This window comes from Falco naumanni, chromosome 3 (genome assembly GCF_017639655.2).
Source record: "Falco naumanni isolate bFalNau1 chromosome 3, bFalNau1.pat, whole genome shotgun sequence".
Lineage (NCBI taxonomy): Eukaryota > Metazoa > Chordata > Aves > Falconiformes > Falconidae > Falco > Falco naumanni.
The window spans coordinates 65560150-65587955 of NC_054056.1; the positions used below are offsets into that span (position 1 = coordinate 65560150).

General features: G+C 40.7%; 1 protein-coding gene across 5 annotated transcripts in view; it reads right to left on the reverse strand.

Moving 5' to 3' along the window:
- The window catches only part of TMEM241 (transmembrane protein 241), a 61873-nt gene that overhangs the window by 13146 nt on the left and 20921 nt on the right, over positions 1-27806 (reverse strand). For 3 of the 5 annotated variants that reach the window (XM_040585557.1, XM_040585559.1, XM_040585556.1), the window contains exons 10-14: positions 27630-27665; positions 22715-22741; positions 20387-20421; positions 19045-19114; positions 16207-16300 (exon numbers count right to left, since the gene is read on the reverse strand). In XM_040585557.1, coding sequence (XP_040441491.1) covers positions 16207-16300; positions 19045-19114; positions 20387-20421; positions 22715-22741; positions 27630-27665 — 262 coding nt within the window. The remainder of the gene's footprint in view (positions 1-16206; positions 16301-19044; positions 19115-20386; positions 20422-22714; positions 22742-27629; positions 27666-27806) is intronic. The other 2 variants (XM_040585558.1, XM_040585561.1) reach the window with 2 other exon arrangements.

Sequence of the window (27806 nt, forward strand, 5' to 3'; positions counted from 1 at the left end):
GTCAATCCTTGTAATCTCACTTTCCCAAACTGCCAAAACCTTGGTCCTTACAAAAGTGCATCTTTTTTCCAAAGACAGTGTTTTGAAATGGCTCATCAAGTTCACTCACTGTTCAAAATAAATCATTCTATTTATCATGAGGTCATCTTCTCAAAATATCAGGAAAAAGCTTCTGATGTACATAACCTTTGTTTTCATTCTACTGGTGGAATTAAAGCAATGCCAAACTCTTTATAGATATAATACTTGTTTTGTCCCTCTTCTGCATGTTTTAACCAGCTGCTAAGATAATCATAAAAAATCGCCAGGGAAATGGATCACTGTTACTGCCACTGAAAAGAGCTACATCAAGATAATCCAGTACTACCAAAAAGGCAAAAATGACAGCAGGCAAACATGAGTAACAGCACATACTCTTCTGTTTCTTGAGGGAGGGCCACTGAAACAATTCCCCAGATTTCAGAGTTATCACTCTTTTGTATATACGTCTACCTGACAGTAAGCATATGTTCATACATGCACACAAAATATTGTGTCAGGTATGGAGTTTTAGTAAAAGTTAAACAAAAATCTTCAGAACAGGAAAAAAGGAACAGTTAATCTTTTTCTGTATTCTTTAATTCACATGAATTTTCTAAGCTATTAACACCACTCCTTCTTATTTACATACATTCTTCATCTCCGCTGGGCTACAAGCCATTTCTATCTAGCTCTCCTCTGCTCGTTACATCCATATTTAAGGCAACCAAACATTGCTAAGTGGGTAACTTCTCTGCACCTTTGCAAGAATACTTCGATTCTGAGAGATCCAGCAGCTACAGAAACAGATGCACAAGGCATTGCCTGGGATAGCCCAATACATGGAAGAACACTGAGGGACCTGGATCTCTGCTGGTTAAACCCTGACTAAAGTGGTCCAGCATGTACTGACAAGCCTTTTTGAAACAACCCAGCCTTGAGAGAAGATCTTCATGGGGCAGGTGCTGACTGTGAAGTTTCACAAGCTGCAGAAAGTCAGCAACGCACAATGAAAGGCACCAATGATCACCAGTAAGCTCACAGATTGTGGAAGGGTGGTACCGTCACTGGAAACCTGCTGTAAGTCGGCAGCAAAAATTCCTGCTAAAAATTACAAACATGGTACATATCCTCCCTCACAGGGAAGACAGGACAGGACTAAAACTAAATTCAGGTACACCCAGATTCCTTGCAAACTGGGTGGGGAAGACATGGAGAAAAAACAAGAATATACTCTTTTTCTCCCATGGTCTACAATCAAAATAAAGCGCTGTTAACAGCTGCAGATACTGTGCACAGGAGGTCTCTTCCATCCTGCCCAGTATCTGAACGAATCATGCATACAGAACCAGACCAAAATTAAACTAGCATTAACTGTTTAATTTCAGGTCAGCTTTGGGGATGATCTACCACAAAAAGAAAAACTTCCCTGGAAGCTTTTAAGCACATTGCCTATTGCAATGAGAAGGCTTTCTGTGCAGTCTGGATCAATTCTAGAAGCTCAAAAGCGTCTTGCAAACCATCTTCAAAGTGCCAAAGCCAATCTCTGGTTAAAAGTGATACAGCAAATGCAGGCAAAATTCCTCCAGCCAACTGTCAGGAAAGTCTCTTTCCCCTAGATGCTGATTCAGTTGCATTAATCAACACATTGAAACAACCTGTCAGTTTTCAATTTTGTTCTGAGGGTCTGTTGTTACCAACTGAAAGACAACACAGAATCTGCTGTTTAACCTAATGGCTTCAGGTGATAATGCAGCTCCCTGAAGGAGCTCTACTAATAAATCCACCAAGAAGGAAGGATTTTAAGCAGACACACAGCTTTTCCCAAAGAAAAGTAATGAAGCTTTAGCCTTGAACCACCAAAACAATGGCTCTTCCCAAAAGAAACAGCAATACCATAATCCTGCCTGAAAAGCTGAGCAGCCCAAATATGGGAAAGAAACAATCCAAAGTGAAATACGATGGAGAAAGAGGGAAAGCAAAACAGGTTTCATTTGCAATCTGCTCATTAGTTTGAAGGTAACTTGAGCATGTCTACTGCATTCCCCTCACAGCCTGACCAAAGTGCAGACCTGCCCTAAGGGTTTTCATTCCCTGACAGACTTAACTGGAGACTGTCAGTCTATGAAATCAGTAAACAGTGCAATGAGCTTGTGCATTGCAGCATACTTAGGTCCACATTGATCATAGATGGACTCTGCTCAGCTCTCCTGAAGGAAGAAAACCCTTTAACCCTCCCCAATGCACATGTTGTTACTTAAAGGATAGCCTGGTGATGCTGGCACCATGGCAACAGTGGCACCATGGCAACGGTGACAGCATCAGCAACTTCATGATCCACACAGCTTTGATCCAGCCACGCAGAAGTTTTACCAGCTGCTGTAAATGTCTTTGAGATCCTTTATTTCATATTTGCCTAAATGCCTGCACAGATCTCCAGCTTCCCTAAAGCAGATTTTTATCACAGGAGATTTTGGTCCCTCTCTTCTGCTCGTTCCTTATATTTTATTCCTCTATTTTTTTAAGCATTATTAAAACAATAATGGTGAATAGTTTGGGTAGGTCTCTTCTCCCAGGTAACAAGTGACAGGACAAGAGGAAAGAGCCTCAAGTTGCACCAGGGGAGGTTTAGACTGGAGATTATGAAAAATCTCTTCACTGAAAGGGTGGTCAAGCATTAGAAGAGGCTGCCCAGGGAGGCAGTGGGATCACCATCCCTGGAGGTGTTTAAAAAACATGTAGATGGGGTGCTTAGGGACATGGTGTAGTGGTGGACTTGGCAGACCTGGGTTAGACCTAATGATCTTAACGGTCTTTTCCAACATAAATGATTCTAAATTCTAGGGGTTCTTTAAGAACACAATTACTTCTGTGTATTGTGACACAAAAGCAGCCAGTGTTTAAACATGCCTTAGCAGTAACAGTCATATGCCTAATGATACTGATAAAACTTGATAACAATAAATGAAAAACTTCTAGTGCAAATGAATCTATCTGGTTTTCATAGCAAATAACTTCTGACCCATCTTAAAATCATCTACACGTGCTTAAAACATAAAACATACTAAAAAAATGAGGGAGAGGGTAGATCAAATGACAAACACAATTAGCAACCTGCCCTCTAAAATGTTTTCAGAACAGAAGCAGTATAAATGCTCACCTCTAGCAAATTCATCAGAAATTTTAAGGTGGTTGTTTTTTTTACCTTATCTGTGCTCAAACCAATAATATCTGTATTACGGAGGAGTACTTCTATTTATCAGCTTTTCCATTGCTATAAGAAAGGAAATTTCTTAATTATCTCTCATACGCATTTAAGAAGGCAGATAATCCTCTGCATTTCTATGGTTAAATACTTGTATGCAGCTCCATTATTTAGAGAATAAGGCATCCATCTTCTACTTTCTATTGCATTTATGAAGATTCTTGTCAGTGCTGCTTTTCATACGTTCTTTTAGTTTCCAGGATACAATGACCAATACAACCAAGATGCTGATCCTGGGAGGGCAAGACTGAAGCAATAGGTGGTTGTATCAGCTTCCTTAAAGCCATTCAGCATCTTGTCTGATCACATTAATACACTGTCAAGGATTAATGTGCAATCCTTTCAGATTAATAGGCTACAGTAACTATTTTTCTAACCCAGAGCATCATGTGAATGCCAAAATAATAGCTGAATTGTGGTCGAATTCAGCATGCTTTTATTCCTCATAAGACAAAGGTAGCCAGGCTATTGTTCCTGCACTGTATGCATCTCATTAGCAGTTTGGCTGCAGGAGAAAATGAGCGATTAGGGGATATTGAAGCTGCGGTTACTAGGTCATTCTGGGACCCAGCTGTGTGCCCAGCCCCACCCTGCAATAGAGAAAAGGCTCAGAAAAGTCCATCTGCCTCTTGCCTCTGAATCACTTCTGGAGAATCCTCAGCCTTCACCTCTTTAAGGTATGTGGCACCTGTTTTACAGCTTTCAGCTATACAAGTATTTAATGCACGTAGCTAATGGATGTCCTTTCTGATTCTTGGCAATACCTTAATTTCCTTGCTTCTGCACTGTCCCTTTCTGTTTTTTAAACCTTATAAGAGCCACCACAAAGAAAGGTACAGTAACAGTCTATGTTGCAGAGACACCTTCCAATGGTTAAGTACAGAAAGTAAAGGATATGCGGGTTACTGATTGTGATAAACAGGATTTGTGTAAGAAATTTCTCCTCTAACGAGAAACAGGATATCATGGTCATATTTACAATAGATATAAACAAGACAAGACTCTTTTCAGAAAGGCCTAAATCTATAAATGAATAAACATATATCTATCTATATATATTCACACATAAACACATACTATATATAATATAGAAATGATATATAAACATACATCACTGATGAGACAGGACTGAACTATTACAAGCACATTATAATTTTGCTTTCCTACAAAAAGTGAAAGATATTCTGAGACACTGTAAAGGAAACCAAAACTCTTTGCCCCTTGTAAAACACTAGGATTGGGTTGAAAATTATGGTAACTATTTCTTTTTGAACATCAAGTAGCCACTCCACCCTACCTTCACTCAAACATAAACATCAGACTTTCTGTCATCATAAAGAGAAAACCAAAACAAGAAGTATTTGCCCTCTGCTACTGGAGATAATGGCCAAAACATAAATTTCCCTTTCTCGTGGCTAATGAGGACTTCCTATGGCCAATGGTGGCACTTCACCAGCTAACTTCAGCCTATAGAGCGGTTATAGTACAGAATTCAATTTTAACAGTACCTCTGTTCATATTTAAATGTTTCTTTTAAATGTGACCACTGAAAATATAAACTAGATACTGTTACTACTCCTAGTGTTCAGTTCTGTATTAAGGAGACAAAGGGAAAACCCTGCACAATCCATGTATGTTCCTCCTGAAGCATGTTTGCTGATATGGAAACACTATCAATCATGACTAAAACAGGTGTGTGTACATGCACCAGACTAAGAGCATCTGTTTGGGTCAGTTCTGAAAATGAGAGGCACAATCCATGCAGCTGAAGCTTTGTCAAGGAAGGACAACAAAAGTCATTTAACGAGGGATAGAAGGCTTCTTTAGGCCAAATAACTTTTTCTTTGACTTTGCCAAAAAGTGCTTTGCTCATTCTTGCTGCTACAAGACTGTCAACTGATGCATGTATATTTGACCAAAAGCTGAAACATATTTGTATTTCCAGGTTACACCAAACTTAATAGCCAACACCTCCCATTTCCTGTAAATGCTTCATGCATTATAATGCTTACTGTACTTTTCCTCTGTTGTTTCAGCCTGTCAAGGAGTCTCTTTTCCTTATATTCTGACCCAGAATTACACTGCTCCTGCCATTTAGTCTCTCCCCTGAAACCTCTGAGCTCAGAAGTTGGCAGGGCAATGAGATTCATCATCTTGTTCTTATTTTATGAATTATTGAATATTTGTGTAATGGAGTAAGCATTGCAATGGCAACGACAAAGGCAGTGAAGTGTTTTTACCTATTAGGATCACATACAGCAGCTGGAGTGGACCAAGGGTTTGTTTAATCAAGTATTGGTTGACCAGAGAATTCAGGAGAATTTATGATCATCCCCTAATGCAGCAAGTCTGCAGTCGATGTGCACATCAGAGAAAAAGAGGGATTTGCATGTTGACCTTGGCTGATACAAAACTTACATCCTGTGACATGCAGTTTATTAATCTTTCCACTTCTGTCCTAGAAAGATTTCCACATCATGTCTGCTTCTGCTGAAATTCTAGCGACTCAGTCACTGAAAGCTTTTGAGCAGATCTGAACCTGTAAAAAACATATACCTCTCTTTATTTTTACTCAATCAATTGTCTCAATATGACCTTCTGTTTGATACCCTGAATTTTCCTGGTCAGTAATATGGTATACTATGTTAAAGAATTATTTTTTCTATGCCATTTGAAAAGTATTGCTTTTCATTTTTGGGGAGCAGCCAGCTGTTCCAACACTCTGCTGCTGAAAAATACCGCAATAAAATACACTTCATCTTATGTTAAGCTCCACATGAGCTAGCCTTTTGGCATTCCAAGTTACTCTTCACCTCATCTAACCCTTACAAGATCACGAAATAGAGATTACCATAAAGAGACAGAGAAGGCTGATAACCCAGTTAAGAAGACCACACTTTTCGCTGTCACACTTAAGCAGTGAATTTAACAGGCTAACTGACAGTTTGCTATGTATATCTGGCACAAAAGGAGTTGGCTCCTTGGGAAAGACCAAGCTCAGGTTCTGTCTATGTCTATCTTACTCCCAAGTGCTAGATGCCAGCGGGTGGGCCAGTAGCCAGATCAGGCAGGAACTGTTACTGTAATTGCCTTGCAGTATCAGGACCTCTGACTAAAGGCGAAAGAGAAGGAATTCCAAACTTCTCATAGGTGGATCATGACCTCCCATAGCAGTGGCTCAGTGGTGACTCACCTGGCATCCAGGAAAAAAAAAAAAAACAAAACCAAAAAAAAGCTGGCTCCAGCAGGCAGAGTGTAAAGTTCCTGGCAACTGGGGTCCATGAAGAAAAGGAAAATTGACTTGAGGCAGAACACATTCCAGGAGGCAGAACACATTAGCACTGTGGTGGAAGACAGTATTTTTAAGAACAGACCCCTTAAGTAGCTGCGATAATTCTTCAATGTTTAGCTACTTTGTGTGCACCACTTCATAAATTTTACCAAAGACCAAATTAACCAGGCTGATCCTTTCAATCCCTGTCAGTTTCTTCTCTCTCAAAGCACAAGAGAACATAGTTCAAGGAACCATGACTTCTGAAAGAGAGCTTCAGCAGTGAGGCGACTAAGGCAAAAAACTGGGGCCAAAGGCAGGTATGTTACAGGCTACATCAACGAGTTTCCATGCGTCACAAGAACTGAATGTCTTTTGAAAAGTCACGTGCTTAAGTGTTGCCGTATACCAGATAACAACATCACAAAGCAGACCAGAAGACTGACAGCAAAAAATATCCCCTGAGCAACCTAGGAAGCCAACAGTGAACATTTCCACATAGACACCAGGTAGGTGAACACCAGCCCAGCTGTGTACTCTGAAGTCACCTCCACAACTGGCTCAAACGACCCAGATGGGGACTGGCCCATTGTGCCAAGACTGATGATATCTGGAATACCTTGCTGTAGAGGAGGGTGCTGGGTAGGATGCTGCACATGTTCTCAGTGATTGCTCTTTCCATGCTAGATTACCTGAAGGTCTCACGCTGAACACTGCAGGTTGAGGCCATTATCATTCAAGACCTGTGCATTTTTTGAGTGCAACTTCAAACCTCTTCTTGCCCCCAGAACAGATCCTATGCATGCTATTTATTTATACATGGAATGGACAAGTGTTGCTGATAGCGTTCAAGGACATTGTCAGAACCAATGAGGATGCCTGCCTTAAGGGAAATATTTTAGTAAAAAGCAATATAATGCATTTTTCCATTGTTAAAATCTATAGAAACATGTGAAGTGCTTACATTCCTTGTCAGCATTATCGGATGTAAAACATTTTTCTGTCATGACTACTCAGAACTCTGTGGAGGATATCACTAGTACCAAAAATAGCATAGGAAACTTAGGGATGTGTAATCAAGTATTTTTTAAAAATCTGTTAGCAAAAATAGCAAGTTTCCATCAACCTCTCTCCTGCATGACACAGTTTTGGTATTTCTGTGCATGTATAAAGTCCGTTTCCTATTGTATTTCCCATCTCATGACTCCTTTGGGAAAACCTAATTCATAAACAAACAATTCCCAGACCAGATAACTAAATCTCCCTGCTGACCCTGTTCCGTACAACCTAACAATAATAACAGAGACAGTCTCTGGATTGCCATTCTCTGCTGTGTTTATGCTGTTTTAGTAATGATGTAATGGAAAGAAATTAACATGCTATTATTATTATTATTATTATGCTAAGGACTGCAAGGAAGAATTGGTATTATTTAAGATTTTATTTTTCCATTCAAAAACAAAAGCCTTTCCAGGGCTTTATAACCATTCACTATTACAAAAGGTCAAAATATTCCATCAGAAACCTTAAAAAACATGATACTTGAAAAAATGTTTTTTAAAACATGACCACAGCTAATCCATTTTGAGCAATGCCTTTTATAAGCAATGTCACAAGGTTACACACTTGGCCCTGTGGGCCTCAGCAGGCCCTGCGTGTCTCATGCGTGGGAAGTTGGCGACAGAAGTGACTATAGTTGACTATAGTCTTTGGCCTCCCGTTCCCTCAGAAAGGGTGGGGAAGTCTCTGCAAGAAGTCCCATTCCCTTCTCCCCTCTTAGGACAACCATCCATAGTAATACACATGGAGAGAAAACTGGACTCTGCACTCTTCCTGCTAGCCACGGATAGGATGAGGACAGTTCAGTCACCTGAGACTAACTGATGCCTACGGGATTCCCTGAGCACCATGTATTTCAGGGACAGGACATAAGCCATTCAGTCTGTCTCCCCCACAGCCCTATGGCTGTTTGCTGACTTTTGTTGAAAGTCAATATCTAATCCTTAAACAGGTGTACAGAGCGGGAATGAGAAATGAACACACTTGAGATTTTGCAAAAATTGGTTCTGAGTTGGGGAGGGACAGGAAGAGGAAGACCCGGAGACCTGTTTGAGACAGCAGCAGCTCTCTAACATGAGACCTTTCTGAAGAGAGCAACCTGGCGGGTGACATCAAGTGCCTATCAGAGAGGTCAACGATCAGGTTCAAGATTTGTGAGGCTGCCTGGAGACATTTCATCCATGAACGTTTTTAAGAATCAAAAAGGCAGCTAGCGATCCCGATCCTGAAAAGAACAGGGAACCAGCAAGGGAGAAGAATGTGGCTATTTTTGCTCATGTTTGGAAGCCTAGCCTTAGCTAGCTTTCAAACCTTCTACATTAGTATGTTATACAGTGCACAGTTCTCCCATATAATTTTGGCATTTATATTAGTACATTGGCAATGGAAACAATTTCCGAAACAGTTGTCATTCTTTTGTCTTCTCTTTGTCAGACTTACGATTCATCTCCCAGCCTCAGCTCTCCATATGTAAGTAACACCAGGAGACCAAACACAAACATGGGAGATCAGGAATCTGTTATGCAAAGGAACTAATGAACATGCATCTTCTGCAGTTCAAAATTCTGTTGATTTGACAAAACCTATTTTTGAATTGGCATTTTTCTACTGTCAAGTATATAGAGACGGTTTGTCAAAGGTAGGGGTGAAAAAATATCTTCCAAAGACATACTGCAAGCTAGTGGTTCTGCTGTTAGCTTTATGTTGAAAAGAATGAAAATACCAAATGTACATGATGCACTTCAAATGGATATCATGATGGATAAAAAGAAACGAACAAACTCAGAGCATCTCTCAGGGCTCAATCTATGAATTAATGTTTGCTCAGACTGGATTTATTATATTGAGCACAGATGAGTTGTCCTGTGATACTACCCCCAAGTCATAACACGTAACTTTATGTACTTATTTGTGTGATCATGTCCTGCCCACAAGCTGTCTAACTGCCATTTTCAGTGGATACACAACTGCAGCCCCACACAACACCTCTTAATGTACATATTAAAATTTGCCACTACCTGAAGGTTTAAAATCTCCGACATTTCTCAGCTATTCTTACAAGACAGCTTCCTTAAATTGCATTAGTGCCCCAGGGAGCCTGTGCCACTTAGCTTAGCGGTTGTGTAGCACACAAAGGAGTTGTTAGGGAGACTTCTTCCCAACGGTTATATGGTATAATTAGTGTTGGATGCTACAATGTAACTATCAAGCTGTCTCCATGGAAACTACCCAAACCCCTATACTTTTAAGGTTTCAGCAACTGGTCTTTTTTATAGACCCTGAAGATGCAGTTAAGAGCACACTGATTGCCTTATGCACTCGTCAAGCTCAGCTGAGACACATTTTCTTTTCTAAGATATTTGCATAGTCTCCATGGTGACTCTCAGGAATCAAATGTATGTGTCAAGAATGAATGTACATATTTCACACAGTGAGAACTAACCACAAATCAATAAGGATTTTTACCATTTTTAATTATCTTTATGCATATGTGTGTGCATATCTGCATGCATAAGAGTACACAAGGTGCGTAGAAGGAAGAAGCTCACTCCTACTCTTGTGAACCCCTTCCTGGCATACTTGAAAGCTTTAGGGTCACAGAAACTCCCTCTCTCAGATTAGGGGTGCACATCAAACCACACTGGTGCCACGGACAGCACCTACCAGCAGAGTCCAGCCAGGCCTAGCACACAACTCTTTCCCAGGGCTTTGGCTTGTGGCTGCACAATTTTTCCAGGTTGGGTGAGCAGAGATGTTGAGACAGCCTTGCATGCAGCGCAGGATCTTTGCCGAATGAAAACACACTGTGTTTATGGAACTCCAGTGGGAGTATATGACATTTTTGCTTTAAGCTTTATGAGGTCCAAGCCAAGAAAGCAATGTGATTTTCAGCCAAGAATCTCAAAGTCACTTTTGCCTAAGCACAGCAGCAGGCAAAGACCCTACTTCAGTCTACAATATAACCAAGTGGGCAAGTGCCAGATAACCAAACACATTGTCGTTCTGGTTATGATACACGTATAACATTTTAAAACAGATTTTTTAATCCAGAATCCTCTCCCATTAGGGCAGAGATGAACAAGGAGAGCCATTTGCTTCAGAAGCTGCTGATGGCAGGGCTCTTTTAGAGTGGCACTTGTTTCTGCAAGTAAATAGCCCTCAGAAGAAGAAAGGAACTAACATTCTGGACCAGAATATTTTATAGCACTTGCATGCTCAGCAGCAACGGAAGAGGAATTGAAAGATATACAAATGGGAGTGCATGCTTAACAGAGGCTTTAAGACTGCAAAAATGTGGAAAAGCATGAATTTGTTTTATTTTGCTTGGTTGGTTTTCCCCTGGAATTAAAGCAAACAAAATTCTCACGTGAACTGCTATCTGTGAAAGAGAGGTACAGTGAGCATAACCAGGCTAGGAGCCCCAGAAGACTTACAGTTGTGGCCTCTCCATATTATGAAAACCAGGAAGAAGATAATTTCTGCTTTAATAAAAAACATCAGTACTTTTCCAATCTTTAAGAGGGATATAATCCATTTTTTTGTGCTGACATGAAGATGAATCTAGTCTATCTGTTCTCTTCAAGACACCAGGGGGACCAAAGAAGCAGATACACAGACACAAAATAAAAAATCAAAGACTACAGGAGGCGTTCTGAATAGCTGTTACATATTTTGAGGGAAGATTAAAACTGCTGGGGTGTAAGTACAGTGGGCTACAGTTAGGTTCACAGGACCCATGGATAAAATACTCTTTCAGACACTCCTGGAAAGTTACTTTCACCATGTCTGGCAGTCAGCATTAAACATAGGGAGACCTGGGGCAAACACTTCTGAAGTTAACAAATGAGGAACCAAAGCAGCTGTCAGCAGATGCTTTTATGTATCAGGGAGCCTCCAACACTGTTCAGATACACCAGGGATTACACAATGGTGCATGGGATGGCCATATAGAAAAGAACTGCGTACTCCTGGTGAGATCTATCTAAATTTTCTTCCAACTAATGCATATGAAAACAATGGTTTACAACCATGATGGTGAAATAAACAACTGTATTTCAGTTATCCAACTTCATTTCTTCAGATGAGGGAGGAAGAAAGAGGGAATCCAAAATCCACTGACCTTCCCATCTATTCTTCCTTTTTTATAACAAGCTGTCTCCATAGGTTCATGTTTGAAACAAGCTGAATTCCCTACAAGTTTATCGGGATAACACAAAACATGATGTGGGAATATGAGTTTTTAAGTAACCAGTATCTTCCTGAAGAAAGTTCTGAAATATCATTTTTCTATTCATGACTTAAATTATTTCTGCTGCTTAACTTCTAGAGACTCTAACAGGTTTCATCATCAGATAGATTGGCAGCCTTAATCTAAACAAACTCACTGACAGCACTGTTTGAGCTCATTAGCGTTCTCACCAGATGCTTCTGTCTGTATATATAAGCATCTCCAGTTTTTCTTTCCAGTACATGACCCATGATACTAGCATAGCTTTCAAATTAAAACAAGAAATCTCAGTACAGCTTCAAATCCTTGCTCTTCTGGGGATTAAATCTGTGCAAGGCTATGACGAAGCATTCCATATTTCTTGGGCTTCTTAAGAGCATTTTTTTGTTGTTGTTTTACAGATCACTTTAGTGACTTTTTGGCATTTCTCACGAATCCATACAGATATGACTAACACACACACTATTTGCTTTCACAGCAATAGTGCAGCGAGCATTTGTCACTATAAATATCACACAGGACTATACACACAGATGAAACATGTGCTTCGTCTGTCTCTGCACAAAGCAATGCTTTGACATGAAAGCTGTCAGAAATCATTATGGGGAGGAATTTTAAAACCTCATACATTGATTAAGTTGCCGCAGCCAAAGTAAGTATCATAAAAACAAGTTACGACCCAGCTCCAGTTTTTAAGTGAATGAAAAATTAGAGGGCAGGGAGGCCAAATATGTGGGCTTCATAAAGAATTCTCCTTGAATCTGGAAAGCAGGCCATATCAGATCTCATGGTTAGTTTATTGGTCTCTTGGCACTTAACAAGAAATGAAGCGGTGGCAACAATCTCAGCCCCAGCTCATCAGTCACATAGGTACAAAGCATCCAAATGGAAAACAGATTTTCTGATTCTCTGCACCTCCCTAGAGGCTTGGGTTGCTGTCGGAGGACTACAGCATTCTCCTTTCTTGGCTCATTTGCAAGATAAACATACTCTGGCCTCAAATGCTGCTCCTTTCCAACTGCTGGTGAAAACTCCAGTCAGTCTGAGAGATTAAGAGGATGATCTAGGGCACTACTCAATCCAAGAAAAATGCTCATGTGGGAACTCAAAGCTGTTGTTGTGACCAGAGGGTTTTTTTCCACTGGATCTCATTCTGTAAGTCCAGATTCAAATACTTCCTATCTTTATTCTTTATCCACATTAACTTCCTTTCTTCTTCTTCTTTTTTTTTTTTTTTTTTTTTTTTTTTTTTTAAAAAAGGGGGGGAGTCACACGTTTGGATTTAAACAGATTTTTAGAGTAGTAGTTAAATACTGCTTTTCTGCACTTATGATGACTTAATATGTGATTGAGATAGCACTCACACCCAGGCAATGCCAGTCTAGATCAGTATGGAGTTTTAACACTTCCAAACACCTGCAGGAAGTAGCATAAGTGATCAGATAGATAGGACTCTTCTTAACTACCCCATACATAAATTTATAGTTCCTTATAATTACAAGATACGTTGTGAGAATTTTATAGGAGCTGGTTGATCAGCCCCTACCCTTGTAGGCAAGCTCCAGTTCAGCTCTTGCTTTCTGCCTATCTGTGTCTGTCTCTGCAGTCTCTTTTGATCTCTGTTCCAAAACTGATGTATAGTGTTTCTGAATCTTTGAAGTATTCACTGACTTCTAACCCAAAATCAGCTGCATTTCAGCACTTGGAGAAGCAGTTCCTCCATGCTCCTCATGCTGCCTCAGATGGGCATGACTGAGCCCTAAAATCATTCTTACAGCAAGCTTTAAAACACTAGTGAAAGACATTAGGGAAACAGCTAGTTTTGATAAAATTATTAGTGCTACAGACAGACCTCATGTCCTTATTACTCATTCCCCTCTTTGAACGCAAGACATATAATTTGAGCACTGGGTTAGAAGCTACAACAGGAAAAGGACTAATTTGCCCTGTTACAAAAACCTTCCTAAGCAAGATAATTACACCATGCACATGAACAAACACAGACTTTTAAGGCTGAAGAACAGATTAAATTATCACAGTGACAGGGACAAATTTTCAGTTGCTATAAAGGCACATAATTTCAATGACAACAGTGGCTAGAACAAACTTTGTCTAACTTATGTCTGGAGTTGGCCAAACCCCCACAAATCTAGAAACCCTTGAACTTTGGTAAAGCTTTGATTCAGTCCGGACTTTGTGGCTCTGATCCACCTCAGCTGGGAAGGACCCAAATCTGCTTAAAATAGATTTCACAACACATCTTTGCCTGCATTTTTTTCCAATAGGTCATAAATACCACATGTAGAACCATTTCTCCTCATTCACAACACCTACTAGCAGAGCCAGCTATTCCCATCTCCAACCCAGAATGTTAAAAAAGAAAAAAAGAAAGAGGCAAGAGCAAGCTTTAATCACTTGACTTGCTACCAAGGAGCAAGAAGAAAGCTAAGGTACTAAAATCTGCACAGTCAGAATGTTTGGAAGAAATTCAAACTGGTGAGAAACTCTATGTGACTTGTACTGTCTGGAACAGCTTGCAAAGCACAAAACCAGCCATATCACTCCCTTCTTGTTACCCCCAGAAAAAATGAAGACTCATTTGACTACAGTTTCTAAATAAGCATATTAGGCAAATCTACGTGGTTGTTTTTTTTTTTCTTGCAAGTTTCATTCACTGTCGTAGGAAAGCTGTGATCACAAACTGCATAGGAAGGTTGTGGTTTTCAGATGACCTGGCTGAGGGTGAGGAAAGTAAAATCTAATCAGGGAAAAGGAGTTTGGCAAGCTCTCCTGACTGCATTTACCACTGATAATTTAACAAATGAGCTGTTACTAACTTAAATCAAGTACAGCCAGACCCTAGATCCACTGATCATAGGATAATTCCAGTAGGAGGGGACTTCACGAGGTCAGACTGGGTTGCCCAGGGCTTTGTCCAGTTGGGTCTTGAAAACCTTCAAAGACAGTCTTTGTGCCCCTGCCTAACTTGTCCTCAGGGTTAAGAAGCTTTTCCTTACACCCAATCTGAACGTCTCATCTTACATGCACACACCAACGCACCACTGTGAATAGGCTGGGTCTGTCTTCTTGGTAATTTCTCCATAGCTACTGGGTGGCTGCTGCTTGTTATGTGCTCCCAAAGCTGTCTCTCTTCCAGGCTGAACAAGCCTGGTCCAGCAGCTGTTCCTCACAAGGCAAATGCTTCAGTCCCCTGACTTTCTTGCCAGCCTTCTGCCAAACTTGCTCCAGTTTATCAATGTCTTCCCTGTACTAAGGTGCCTAAACCAACGTTCCCTATTCCAGATGTGGTCTAACAAGTGCTGAGTAGGGGAGCATGGTCACTTTCACGAATTTACTGCCTATGCTACTATTAGTACAGCCTAGGATACTTTTGGATTTCTTGGCTGCCAGGGCACACTGCTGGCTCATGTTTGCTTTGCTGTCTATCAAAACCCCCAGGTCCTTTTGTGCAGAGCTGCTTCCCAGCCATCCAGTCTCCAGCCCGTATTATTTATTGCCAGGGCTCTTCCTTCTCATGTGCAGGGCTTCACATCTGTCCTTGCTGAATTTTGTAAGATTTCTGTTGGCCCATTCCTCCAGCCTGTCCAGGTCCCTCTGGAAGGCAACCCTGTTCTTTAGCATTCTTGACTAGTCTTCCCAGTTGGGCATCCTTTGCAAACGTGAGTACACTCTAGTCATTAAAGATGTTAAACAGGATGGGCCCCAGGACAGACCCCTGTGCTACTCCAGTTGTCACAAGCCTCCAGTTAGAACAGGAATCATTAACCTCTACCTTTTGAGCCTGATCGTCCAAGCATTTTTTCACCCATCTAACTGTTTGTCCATCCAGACTGTAACAGTCTAATTTGGATATAAGAACAGAGTGGGAGATATGATCAAAAGTGTTGTTAATGTCAAGGAAATTGACATCCACCGCTCTCCCCTGTAATGATAATGGTGGGAGTTCTAGTACTGAACTTCAGGGAACTAGTTTTAACTCTTGGCTCTGGGAAGACACACTGGAAACAGCTGGTGCACAGACTCTCAGAAAGAGTATTCTTCTCCAAAACTTTCTTTGGGAAGTACAGATTTGTATTACTGGGATTGAATAGGCCAAATCCTTAGCTGCAATAATCTGCCCAATTCCATTAAATTCAGTCTACATACAGTATTTGATCTTAGCTAATGATCCTAGCTTATTATGCACCTGATATTTGTTGCCTCAACCCCATGTGCAGGTTGCATAGACAGGCCCTAGGAGTGTCAAATAGGAATAGCGAGGGAAACTAGAGAGGTGTAGAAATTCCTCGGTTTGCCTGGGAGAAGCACAGATCCACTGTGTTCCTGTGACAGTCTTTCTCTTACCTTTGCAAGAAAACTCCATGCTGCATATTGCCCTGATGTTGTGCTGCTTTTTAGCTTCACTGCGTGCAACATCAGAAAGAATCCCAACAGTCCACTGCAAGGGATGGGGAAAGCTTGTTAATAAAGGCTCTTAATTTCAACTAAGCAACCTCAAAGGCATCTTGGTTTTCCTAATGCAGAACTGCAGCATTAATCCCATTTGGAGAAAGGTGAGTGGTGGACAAAGAGCTTACATTACGTCTAGTACATCTCGGGTTTTGTTCAGTCAGTGACTAGAGTCTGAGTAAAGTAAGTCTGACGCTGTCATGGCTGGTCTCTAATGCACTTGCATAATCAGAAAAGTAGAGATTATTAGAAACATGAGGTGAAATATTAACTTCAAGCATTGAAATGGCTCTGAATAAAGGTAATGCTAATTTCAACAGGAGCCACACATGTTTGGCAACTAACTCACTTCAACCTCCACAGAGCCTGGAACTGAAAAAAATAACCATGGGGAAGTTTCTGCCTGAAGCTTTCAAGCTGTTTAAACTTCATGAAGCCTACATTCCAACTGGGAAGTCAAATACATCTCTACTGTATACCAAATAGACAGATGACTCAGTAATGCTGGGAAGAGAAGACTCCAAAGATCTCTGCTATTAAGGGAATTTTGATTTTTGAGTCATATAGGAAAGTAGTCCCCAGTACTCCTGTAGCCAAGACTACTCTTAAGGAAACTGTTCCACATCTCACTGGACCTCACAGAGCTTATAAGTTTTAGCTCTGGATTTTGTTTCATTTGTAACATACTTACAAGCCACTGGTTGTGAACCAGTGAAATAGCGTAAACCAGCAAGCAGGGAATAGAAAGGGACTTCAAAACATGTGAGGCGCAAACTACTGTATGGCTGGCTGAGAGGCATAAGAGATTACAAAGTGCTGGGGAAGGTGCATGGGAAAGGAGATAGGATCAACACAGCATACAGGTGGTGAAGCAAAAGGTGTCTTGGTATTTGAAGAGTATGCTGTTCTGGTTAGTGATGCAATGCAGTTGGTCCCCTCTCTGCAATAACAGGAAAGGTGGAAGATGATGACTTCCTAGGTCAGAAGTTCCATGCTGGGCTCCAGCACCTCATCCGAGTGCCATTCCATCCTCAGTACAAGTGGCAAAGGTGTGTCAGCCACATCTCAGTTACAGGTGGTTTTGATAAACCAAACAGTAGGGCAAGATAACTGCCCAGGTCTAGAAGGTAGGATTTCTTTTACACTGAGCCATAACACGAGTCCCCAAAGGAATAACTGCTGTGCCTGAAGCCAAGAAAGTAGATGCTGCTTTGATGATAAAAGATAGGCCCAAACTCAGCTCCCCGTTGCAGAGGATGAAGTGCTGAGCAGTACAGCATTCCACTCTAAGAAACCAGTGAGTTCAATGAAGCAGCATTGCCCAAGCTTTGGAAAGTCCAGTAGCTGGCTTAAGTTCATTCCAGGTCTTCTGCCCTGCAGAGAAGCGCTTTTAGTCAGAGTGATTTGAAGCTGTTTAGTGTAATTCAGAGATAAAAAGTGAAACAGCTAATTATAATACCTGAAATATTGATGTCACAATTAACGTCAGTTTATTTCATTAAATAAAGAGAGCACTTTGCACCTTACTACTAATGCTTCAGACATTCTGCACAGGTAGTAGATTTAGCTGCATCAGTTACCCTTACTTTATATTGTACAGGTTTTCCTCCAAATCCTTTATGTCTACAAAGACACTGGATTACAAGATGTAGGAGAGCAACTGAGATGCTTGTTTCTCCATCTAACTATTCCTTTCCACTTGCTGTAGTGTGCACCTACCTACTATACATGTACTGAAGCTGGGGCAATGGAAACAGGAAGCTACAACAGTGGTAAATTCTAATGAAGTGAAAGAGAAGAGTATCTGGGCTAGACAGATATACATTATTACCTGCAGTTAGACCTTGCCTTCAAGAAGAAATAGATTTCACCTACCTTCCGTGGAACAACTTATTCATTATTACCTAATTGCAAGTTACTTGTAGTGTGGATAGTCCACCCTTGAAAAAAGCCACTTTTGTACCAAAAAACTGTGTACATAGGGAAAATATTTAACAATATTTTTTAATATCCCCTTTTAATGGAAAATTTGGATACAAGTAAGAAAATCCCTAACAATCAGGAAATATTTTTGGCATCAGTTAGCATGAAAATATTTTTTTCCCCTCTAAAACAAAAATACTTCCATTTGGCAAAAGACTGGAGGGGAAAGACAGGAATAATTTTTTTTTTGAGATAATTAAAACCTATAGGAAACATATTTATGTTGTCCTGTGAGAACTACACTATTAGGCGGTGAACTTTTGCTACTCAAAATAAAGGAATGCTTGTTAAAGCTTTTCCCTTTTACCCAAAAAAAGCTTTCTGCCAAATAACCAGATGTACAGGCAAATAAATCCACGTACACCCATATAATGCTGAAAACTAATACTTTGTAATCACCACAAACAGCAAGTTTTACAAGGGCTAATCTGACTTGAGAAGCATTTGAGAGATGCTATTTATCAAAGCGTTGCTACCTTAGTTAAAATTATTTTACTGGTAACTGGGAACTCGCCTGATCAGAATGCACTCACTCAGATAAAAACCCATATACTTCCAGCACATTTGAATCTCGGGCCTTCAAATGCATATCCACCGATATGCAGAGACACATATTCTCTGCAGTTTTACTGGTTTATGGCAGCAGAAACTAGTATAACTAAGGTTTTGCACGCTCCAAAATTTTTAACTGAGAGTCAATGGCATCTCTTATTTTGAAAACATTCACATGTCCTGTTAAAGAGGGGTTACCTGGCACAGCAGCTGCTATGAAACCTGTAGAAGTACAGGAATGGAAAGTCCAAGGCACTGAAGAGATCACCTGAGGGACAAAGCAATACACTCAGTGGAACACAGGAGAAAAAAATTACCCACTGTTACAAGCAGGGGAACAGCAATTACACGAACATTACTAGTTTAACATTCCTTTGAGCCTTTACAGCTGGCTGACTTTTCATTTATGATGCTTTCCACATTTCTAGCTTGTTTAATGATTTCTCTCTGACCTTGCTTCTAGCCAGTTCCTGCCTTTGGTTGAAAAAGGGGAAAGGGATACATAAGAGTATTCTTTGCTAGTATACAGAAGACCCTGCTTAAGCAACATTTGCCAGTGGGTACGCATGCATCATATCCACTTCTTTTATTATAGAGCTTGTGATAGTTCCTGCTGAAGCAACAGGAAACACAGACATATGTTGGCTGCTTCCCCGTCCGGCATTTGAACTCTGTCACACAGCGCAACTTGAGATGTTTAAAAAAGTTCTCCCAGATCCAAGTAGAGCTCTCGAATACTTGCATTTCCAGGAACCTGGGCCCTGATTGCTCTTGGTAGCAACATTCCCAGGGGTTCTCCAGCTTTCAGGCCCTACAGATTTGGAGGAAACTCCATCTTCCACTTTTTGAAACATAGGACTATTTTGCCTAACTTGTCTTTCTGTCCTAGTGGGGGAATGCCTACATCCACAACATGCACCACCAGGCAAAAGGTGGAATTTATGTTTATTTAAATGGTTTTTCCTTTATTTTTCTGACTGAGCAAATGTCTAGTGAAAGCAACAGATGCTCATCTTTATCCTTCTAATTATTAAAATACCAAGATGAAAGGAATATTAGCCACCATCAAATATTCAATTTCTCTATCTTTAGCCTTCAATTTTTTGATACTTCAAATCCTGCCATGGGCTCAAGCGATAAGATACATCTTATGAAAGCAACAAAACAAAATCTCTGCATAGCACTGAGGGCAATGCAGAGAAGGAAACTCGGTTCTATATGGACTTCTGGGACACTGCTCTGAAGAGGACACACTGACCTTGGGAATCCTTGTTATTTACCATGTACCACCTCAAAAGCAGTTCTTTGTTGTTTGTCCCATGCTGCTGCTTTGCAAAGGGAAGCTAAGAAAGGTATTAGTAAATATGCAAATTACACAGTGTTATATACCCCCTCTCTTCTTCCCATCTGAAGTCATATTATTGGTCATATTCCTGTTGAATTCCAGGGCTAAAATCCTAAGGGTTTGCCCTCTAAAAACATGCATGGAAAGGAAAGGCAATATAGAAATCTAAAAAAGGAAAAACTCAATCAACTTTACCTGCTGGATGGGATGCAGAGGCCAACAGCACCACACTAAAAAATAAAAAAAAATATTTTCATACTACAGAATTTATGACGTGGCCTGAACATTATAAATGGACAATTCTGTGTTTGTTTTTTCATGGTGAAACTTATTCCAGTTAAGTAGAATAACTGAGGCATAAGCATCAATTAAAAAAAAAAAAAAGTTAGTTGGGAAGGAATTGCCAGGGTCACCCAATACAGTCTCTCATCTGAAGCACAACTATCACCAATATTTGATCATGTCCTCTGTGACTCTGTGATAAAAATCCAGGTCTCAAAAACCTCCCAGCATGGAGATTCCACATCTCTCTGAGTAACCTCTCCCAGAGCCACTCTACCCTCCTAGAAAAGAAATTTTTCCTGATGCCCTGTTTCTAGACCACCAAAGCTGCAATTTATGGTGGTTGTTCCATATTATACCATGAACCACTCCTTAGAAGAGTTTGGCTCTGTCGTCTTTGTAACTCCCTTTCAAGAAAGTATAGGCAGTTTTAGGTTGCACCTTCGTTTCCACTTTGTCAGTTTCTACCAGACCAGCAACTTCAAGCTCTCCTTGCAGTAGCCCATGTGCTCTACATCACTAACAATGTTAGTAGCCCTCTGCCAGATCTTCAGTTTCTCAGCACCTTTCTTGAACTGGGGGGCCCAAAACCGAATAGAGTATGACAGCTGCAGCTTCAGCAATGTTCATAATAACTTCTCTCAATCTGACAGCCACACTCCTAATGTAGCCCAGTACATGGTTTGCCTTTATTTGCCATGCACATGCACTACTGCCTCATATAGATCTCAGCATTCACTATTACCCCCAAGTCCTTTTCAACAGACCAGCTGTTCAGCCAGCTGCTGACACCACTGAGACTGAATCTATAAAGAACTGTGTGTCTAGACTTGAGTGTCTTTCTGTCCGAGGAATAATTTCAGCTGTGTACTGATGTCCACTTTATAGGGATGTACATCTATTGCATGCAACAGTCAAATATAGTCTTGTGTGTGTGGCTGTGCATGCACTGCACATTCATGCCCAAAATGTCAGTTAAAGATAGAACAAATGTGCAATTAAACAAGTTTAAAAAAAAATGCATGAAAATAAAACTAAGTACTAGCCCAAATGGTGCACACTTTTCATAAAGATACAAGTGAACAAGAAAATCAGTTGTAATGGTTCTTTACCTGGAGTATCACTTAAGATTTCCGAGGTCCTACAAAGACTTCATCCTCTGAGTTTGCAGTATAGGATTTACAGAGCCCTTTTCAGTGCTACTGATTCGTCTGCTAAACTTTTTTTTCCCTATTTTTCTCATTCCATGTTATTCCCAAGGTTAGAAGGCTACAGAAATGTATCCTTCCATTATAAGATGGAAGAAGTATGCATGTCTCCAAAGCAGAGCTACAGCTTCCTCCAGTTACCAACAACAAACATCCGTGACAAACACAAAGGACAAAAGGGAGAAGGAGAAAAGAGTATCTGGAGAAGTCAATTCTTGATAAGCAGCAATCACTGCACTTACAAAGGTAAAAAGACATTCATTAATGTTATGAATGCTAAAGCTAGGCAATTTTCCCTGGCTAATTACCAGTGATTTTTACAGTTCACTAGACCTAGACCCAGTAAAGGCAGCAAAGTGCCAACCCAACCAGCAGAGGAATGAAAGCCTGCTCAATGAAAAGTTAAGGCAGAGAAAGAGCTGGAAGTGGTTCCCAACACGGTGTTATGGCCAGAACACCGAACTTACTGTATATGAGCTGCACCCAGTACCTGCAGTAGTACAGTATCATCAGCATGGTGCTTATACCAGGCCAACTCCCTTCTCCAGTGCTAAAACAGTTACCGTTTCCAAGCCTGCTTGCCCTCAGCTGGTCCCAGTTCTCTATGCAACCAGGCTACTGTGCTTCGTGGCCTGCCTGCGGCATGCTTTGGTGAATCCCAGCATTATTTGCAGAGGCACTGGTAGCAAACACAAACTGCAAAGAGCATGGAAATCCCATGGCCAAGGAAGCCTTGGGGGGAAGCTTGTCACTGAAACCAGCCACGGAAGACAATGGGCTGAAGGAGGAAATGGGTCATGACTGACAGGCAGGTGCGTATTTTAGGCTTAACGTTTTAGACAATGTCTTTGAAAGGCACCAGCTGGTACAGTACGTTCACATTGTCAATATTTACATATGTTTTTAAAAAGATGTAGTTGTCACAAAGATTGTAAACAAGGCAAAGCAGATCACTTACAGTAGGTAATTCCCCCCCACCTCTCCTCCCCACACACGCATGCTCTCCCTGCATGGGATGCCAAGGGGAACTCACCATAAACAGGCCCAATTCCTCAGTTTCCTGGTAAAGAGAAGAAAGGAAGCAAAGGCCTATTGCTTTTGACTAAATAACAGAGAAAACAAGAGCCTGGTGGGGCAAGTGAAACTGTATCAACAATGATGAGAATTATGACTAAGCGGTGTTTCTCCACTTTGGCTTTCTGCATTATTAATTTTTAAACAAAAAAGCAGTGAGACTGGGAAATGCTCAGACAGAAACTTCCTTCTTCAACCAAAAGGAATTGATAACCCTACCAGACATCCCAGGTCTCAATCCAAAGAAAACACAGCAGGGAAACAAAACCTTCTTTGTGAAGTGCAAGGCAGGTTAAGGCAAATGGGTTAGATGCCGTTAAAGCTGTACTGTGACTCTGCTCTCAACAGTCCTCAGTAGAAAAGACATGATGATGCTGTAAAACCAGATTAGGGATTCAGAGGTTTCCAGCAGGACAGCCTGGACATCCAGCTGCAGCAAAAACAAAATCCCTGTGCCAGATTTCTCTGCTCCTCCCCTTTTCCTCTGTACTCAGTACTGAGGGCTGGGTCACCTGTGGTTTTCTTTCTGGCTAAAAAGAGGTTTTGTCAGCAAGAACAGCAGTTTATGCCTGCGAGGTGCCCTTTCCTATTGCAGAAAATCTACTGCAGCTTTTTTAATTCACAAAAGTGACCGATTAGCAGCTCTTACAGAAGCCAGATGTAGTTCAGCTGCATAGGGTAGAGTCTTTACCACACACCTTTGTCAGTGCCATTTAATTCACCATTTGAAACTCTCCCGCTCTAAGTCTCTTGTTTCCTCACCAGTGACTGCTAGGCTATCTGGTGTGCCTTTCTGAACAAATATCATACAGTAGCAAATATTGGGATGTACTGAAACTTTCTTCCAGGTTCCCTACAAGAAGTAACACATCTCTATCTGCCTCAGCATAGGAGAAAGTCCAAGATGAGCCACGACCCACTTCTAAGGCACACTGTGTATCCCTCAACATGCCAGGTAGACATTACTGCCCCTCCCCTCACACTACCCCTTACCAGCTAGCTAGGGGGGAGAAGTCTGTCTCCCTCCTCGATAAAAAGTGGGGAACTGAAAAGGAATAAAAGAAAATGGAAGATTACTGGGAAAAACACTAGGAAGTAGAACTCTTAATGCAGAAGTCGGAGTGCAGGGAAATACAAAATACTGCAGTAAAAAAGGGTGGTGGGAATAAGACTGGAGGATTAGAGGGAGGTTCCTGGAAGTACATTTTCCCTCTTCTTCCTTGCTCCCTGCCCCACATGCTTAAACACAAGGGAGATGGATGAATAGGATGGGGTTGGGCACTGAGAAGCAACATCACCCCTCCCTTCTCTGCATAGCACAGCTCGGCTCTCCCTCCTACACTTGTTCCTGGTCTGGCTCCCTTTTTAAAAGCCATTGAATAATCATGCTGTAAGTGATGAAGCGAGAAAAATGCCACCCTTTCAACATCTGCAAACACTTCTTCAGATCTGTTTTGTTCTGAAATGTTCCTGTTCATGTACCTTTGCTTAAGATGTTCTATCCTCCCAAATTACTCCAGATTTTAAAACAAGAAACAGTGCATGGCATGTAGGGACAGCACACATTAGGAGACACTGCTAATTTCAGCTATAACTCTGGAAGTGTCCAACAGAGCCAGTACAGTTAACGTTTCTTTTTCATCTAAACATGTATTATTTTAATCTAACATATTGGTACATACTAATATCCAGTAGCTCGAGGCAGAACTCTTCATCTGCTCTATCCAGCCAATCTCTACACTCAAGAGTACAACTGTGCTTTTGTACTGAACAGAAACACTTTGAACAGCCTCTATTGTAACAAACCTATATATTTTCCTATATTTTCCCATATATTAGGAAAAATTTCTTCACCAAAAGAATTATCAAGCACTAGAACAGGCTACCCAGGGAAGTGGATGAGTCACCGTCCCTGCAGGTATCTAAAAGACATGTAGACGTGGTGCTTGGGGACATAGTTTAGTGGTGGACTTGACAGCATTAGGTTTATGGTTGGACTCAATGATCTTAAGGGTCTTTTCCAACCATGGCTGGAATTGATTCTAAACACTATCTGGCTGTGCCCACACAGCTGCTTTCTTTTCCCCACACAGCCGCATGTCAGCTGCCTGATCTACATTAGAAATAAGGAGCTATGAAGACCTATTTGTAATAGTGCTAAGGAGAAAGTTGCACTGATACCACAGTAGCAAGCTCCTTCATAAATCATAGAATGATGCTCGTACAGACAAGACCACCTGTACACATTAGACTGTCCTGTGGTGGAGGTAGAACTGGGATCCTGTCATGGCCAAAACAGTCCTCAAAAAGCCCTGAACAGAGGAAGCAGCACATGCCTTAATGTCTGTTAAATCACAAAATTTAGCACTGGGCACCCTCTGACAGGGCTAAGCATACATTTACAGTGACTCTGACCCAGAACTGCCTGTCAGGAGTTAGCACTCATTCAGAGAATGTTCACAATAAAATGCCCTCTACGCAGTGTGATTTAAAAACGCTTTTGACTGTTTTCCACAGAAATTAAGCTTGTGCAATAAAGCTGTGTGTACACATACATACATACATACATACATAGCTCTGCATAGCTCTCAAACACGCTGACCAGCTTCATCCAGATTTGGGAAGTGGCAGGCATCTCCAAGATAACTACATGAGCAGAGGTCTCACAAAGAGACAAGCCCTGCCAGTGCCTTCTGCAGCAGAAAGATTTCAGTCCATGAAACACTGGAGGATCTTCACTGCAGTGGCATGTCCTGAAGGTTGCAAACAAGCAGAGAGCTTCTGCCAAATTTCACACCCTTTCAAACATCAACAGTTATTATGACAAAACAAAACTCTAAAATAAATCAGATGCCACTTATCCCATTGCCCATGGTACTGTTTTCTCTAGGCGTGATAAGGTCCAAATGCTATGGACTGTGAGCTTCTCTAACACATAGAAATATATACATACATCTATAGACACACAGACATATAGATATCCACTGACCCAAGCCAAACAAATAAGCATCCAGTCTTCTACCTCCTCTAAGCCACCTGTTTTCCGGCAATTGCTTTGCACCATCATCTCACAAGCTACACTGACCTTTAAGCCACTTAATGGTGAAAATCTTTGCAAGCTTTAATAACACATTTTTGCTTTTAAGCAGATGCTGAAAAAAGCCATCTTCCACTTCGCACTATTCCATTGTTGTTTTCTTCTTGTTGTTTTTCTTTAGTAAAAAGAACAGTTTTTAAACACATACCACTGCACCTCACAGTTTCTTAGCAGGAAGTTTCTCCCTTTCAAAATGTTCTAAATCAATAATCATACTTTCCATGCAATGTGGAACTCCTGCTCTCTGCTGGACACAGCTTCACAAATTTCAAAGGATACCATCAACTAACAAAGCAGGAACCCAGCCCTGGATTTTCAATCTAAGCTGCAAAATTCAGATCTTCAGCCAAAATCTGAATTTAAAGATTCAGGCCCAGATGCGGTTTCAACTGAAATGACAACTGACAACTACAGTCAGGCAGGTGCCAAATGAAAAATCAATTGATTTTACTGCTTGCTTCATGATTCTCCCTTCAACACAGACAAATAGCTGCAGCTCATGCAATATTTCATGGGTTATTTTGGCACACAGCAGCATATTTGCAAGTTCTGTGGCTAATTCTTCAAAACAGTTTCAACAAATACAACTATCTTCTTTGAGTAAAACTGATTTGCTTTGCAATTCACAGTAGATAAAAGACAACCACTGACTTAAACAAGAGCCTACTTCAAGCAAACTGATATTCAGGTGTTGTCAATGTGACCCTGGTAAATAGACACTGGGATCATACAAATGCAAAATCAAAGGCCCACATTACTTACTTATGGAAATCAGATATTTACTCGAACGAAGATAGAAAGAGATACAAAGTATTACCATGTTGATGATGCTGACAAGATAAATGGGAACTGAAGTAACTGTCCTGCACTGGTGTCCCTCATATGTTCCGCTCAAGGTACTTTAATGTGCTCAGACAAGAGCACACATCCAACTAATTAAATGGACAAGAACAACTTTTGTTATGCTTATTTCTAATTTCTGCTCTCTCTTTCATTCCTTTTGACCATCCTTTCCTAGAACTTAGTATCTGTACTCCATAGCGTTCCCATAAAACTTCAACTACCATTCCAAGAAAAGAGGTCAACATATACAAGACGTGATTATGGATGGAGGAGAATCTAGTAAAGTCTCTATATGCCTTACTTCAAATAAAGCCTCACAAAAATCTAGTGGAAGCCATGTACATCAAATGTTCTGGCTTATACGGCTCTTTGAGGAAAGGACTGACTTTATTAAAATGCAGGGGTCTCCGGTCAGTGACGCAGGATCCTTCACTAACTATGAAATAACAAGTCGCTTTTATATCTCCAGATCAGAAAAACAACTGAAAGTCTGAATTACTCAATCCCACTAACAGCACTCTGAACAATCAGTAATTGCTCATGTTTTTTACATGTCGTACTTTTGTAATCACTACCTCCCCTCCTAGCAATTTTGTACAAGTTTTATTTTCTGAAGTGGGGGATTGCCAGGGAGTTACTCTGTAAATATTATTTCTGGAAATGATAGATCACTTCTGCACATGGTTGTTAAAAAATTCATAATTAACACCTCGTTACCTCCCCAGGTGAATATTGGCATGTCCACCTATAACCAGAGCCAAAAAAATTCAGCTGCTAAGCCATCCAGCTTAGCACTATTCTTTCAGTGAATGTCCTGCTAAATAAATACATTTAAGTAGTGGTAGACATGAGTTACCAAACAAGCCACGGTTGAAAATGAAAATATATACCACATAAAACCAGCAATGGCGTATCAAAGGCTTATTCATTTTACCTGAATACATAGTTGATGTACTGTTGGTCCAGGTCACTGGGAGAGGAGGGAAAGAAAAAAAGGTGTTCTTTTAGTAATGCCATTCATTTAGTGTAAGAGATCAGCATATTAAGTAGTATTATAACACTGTAATATTACATAATATTAATATTATATAACATATGACACAATGTTATG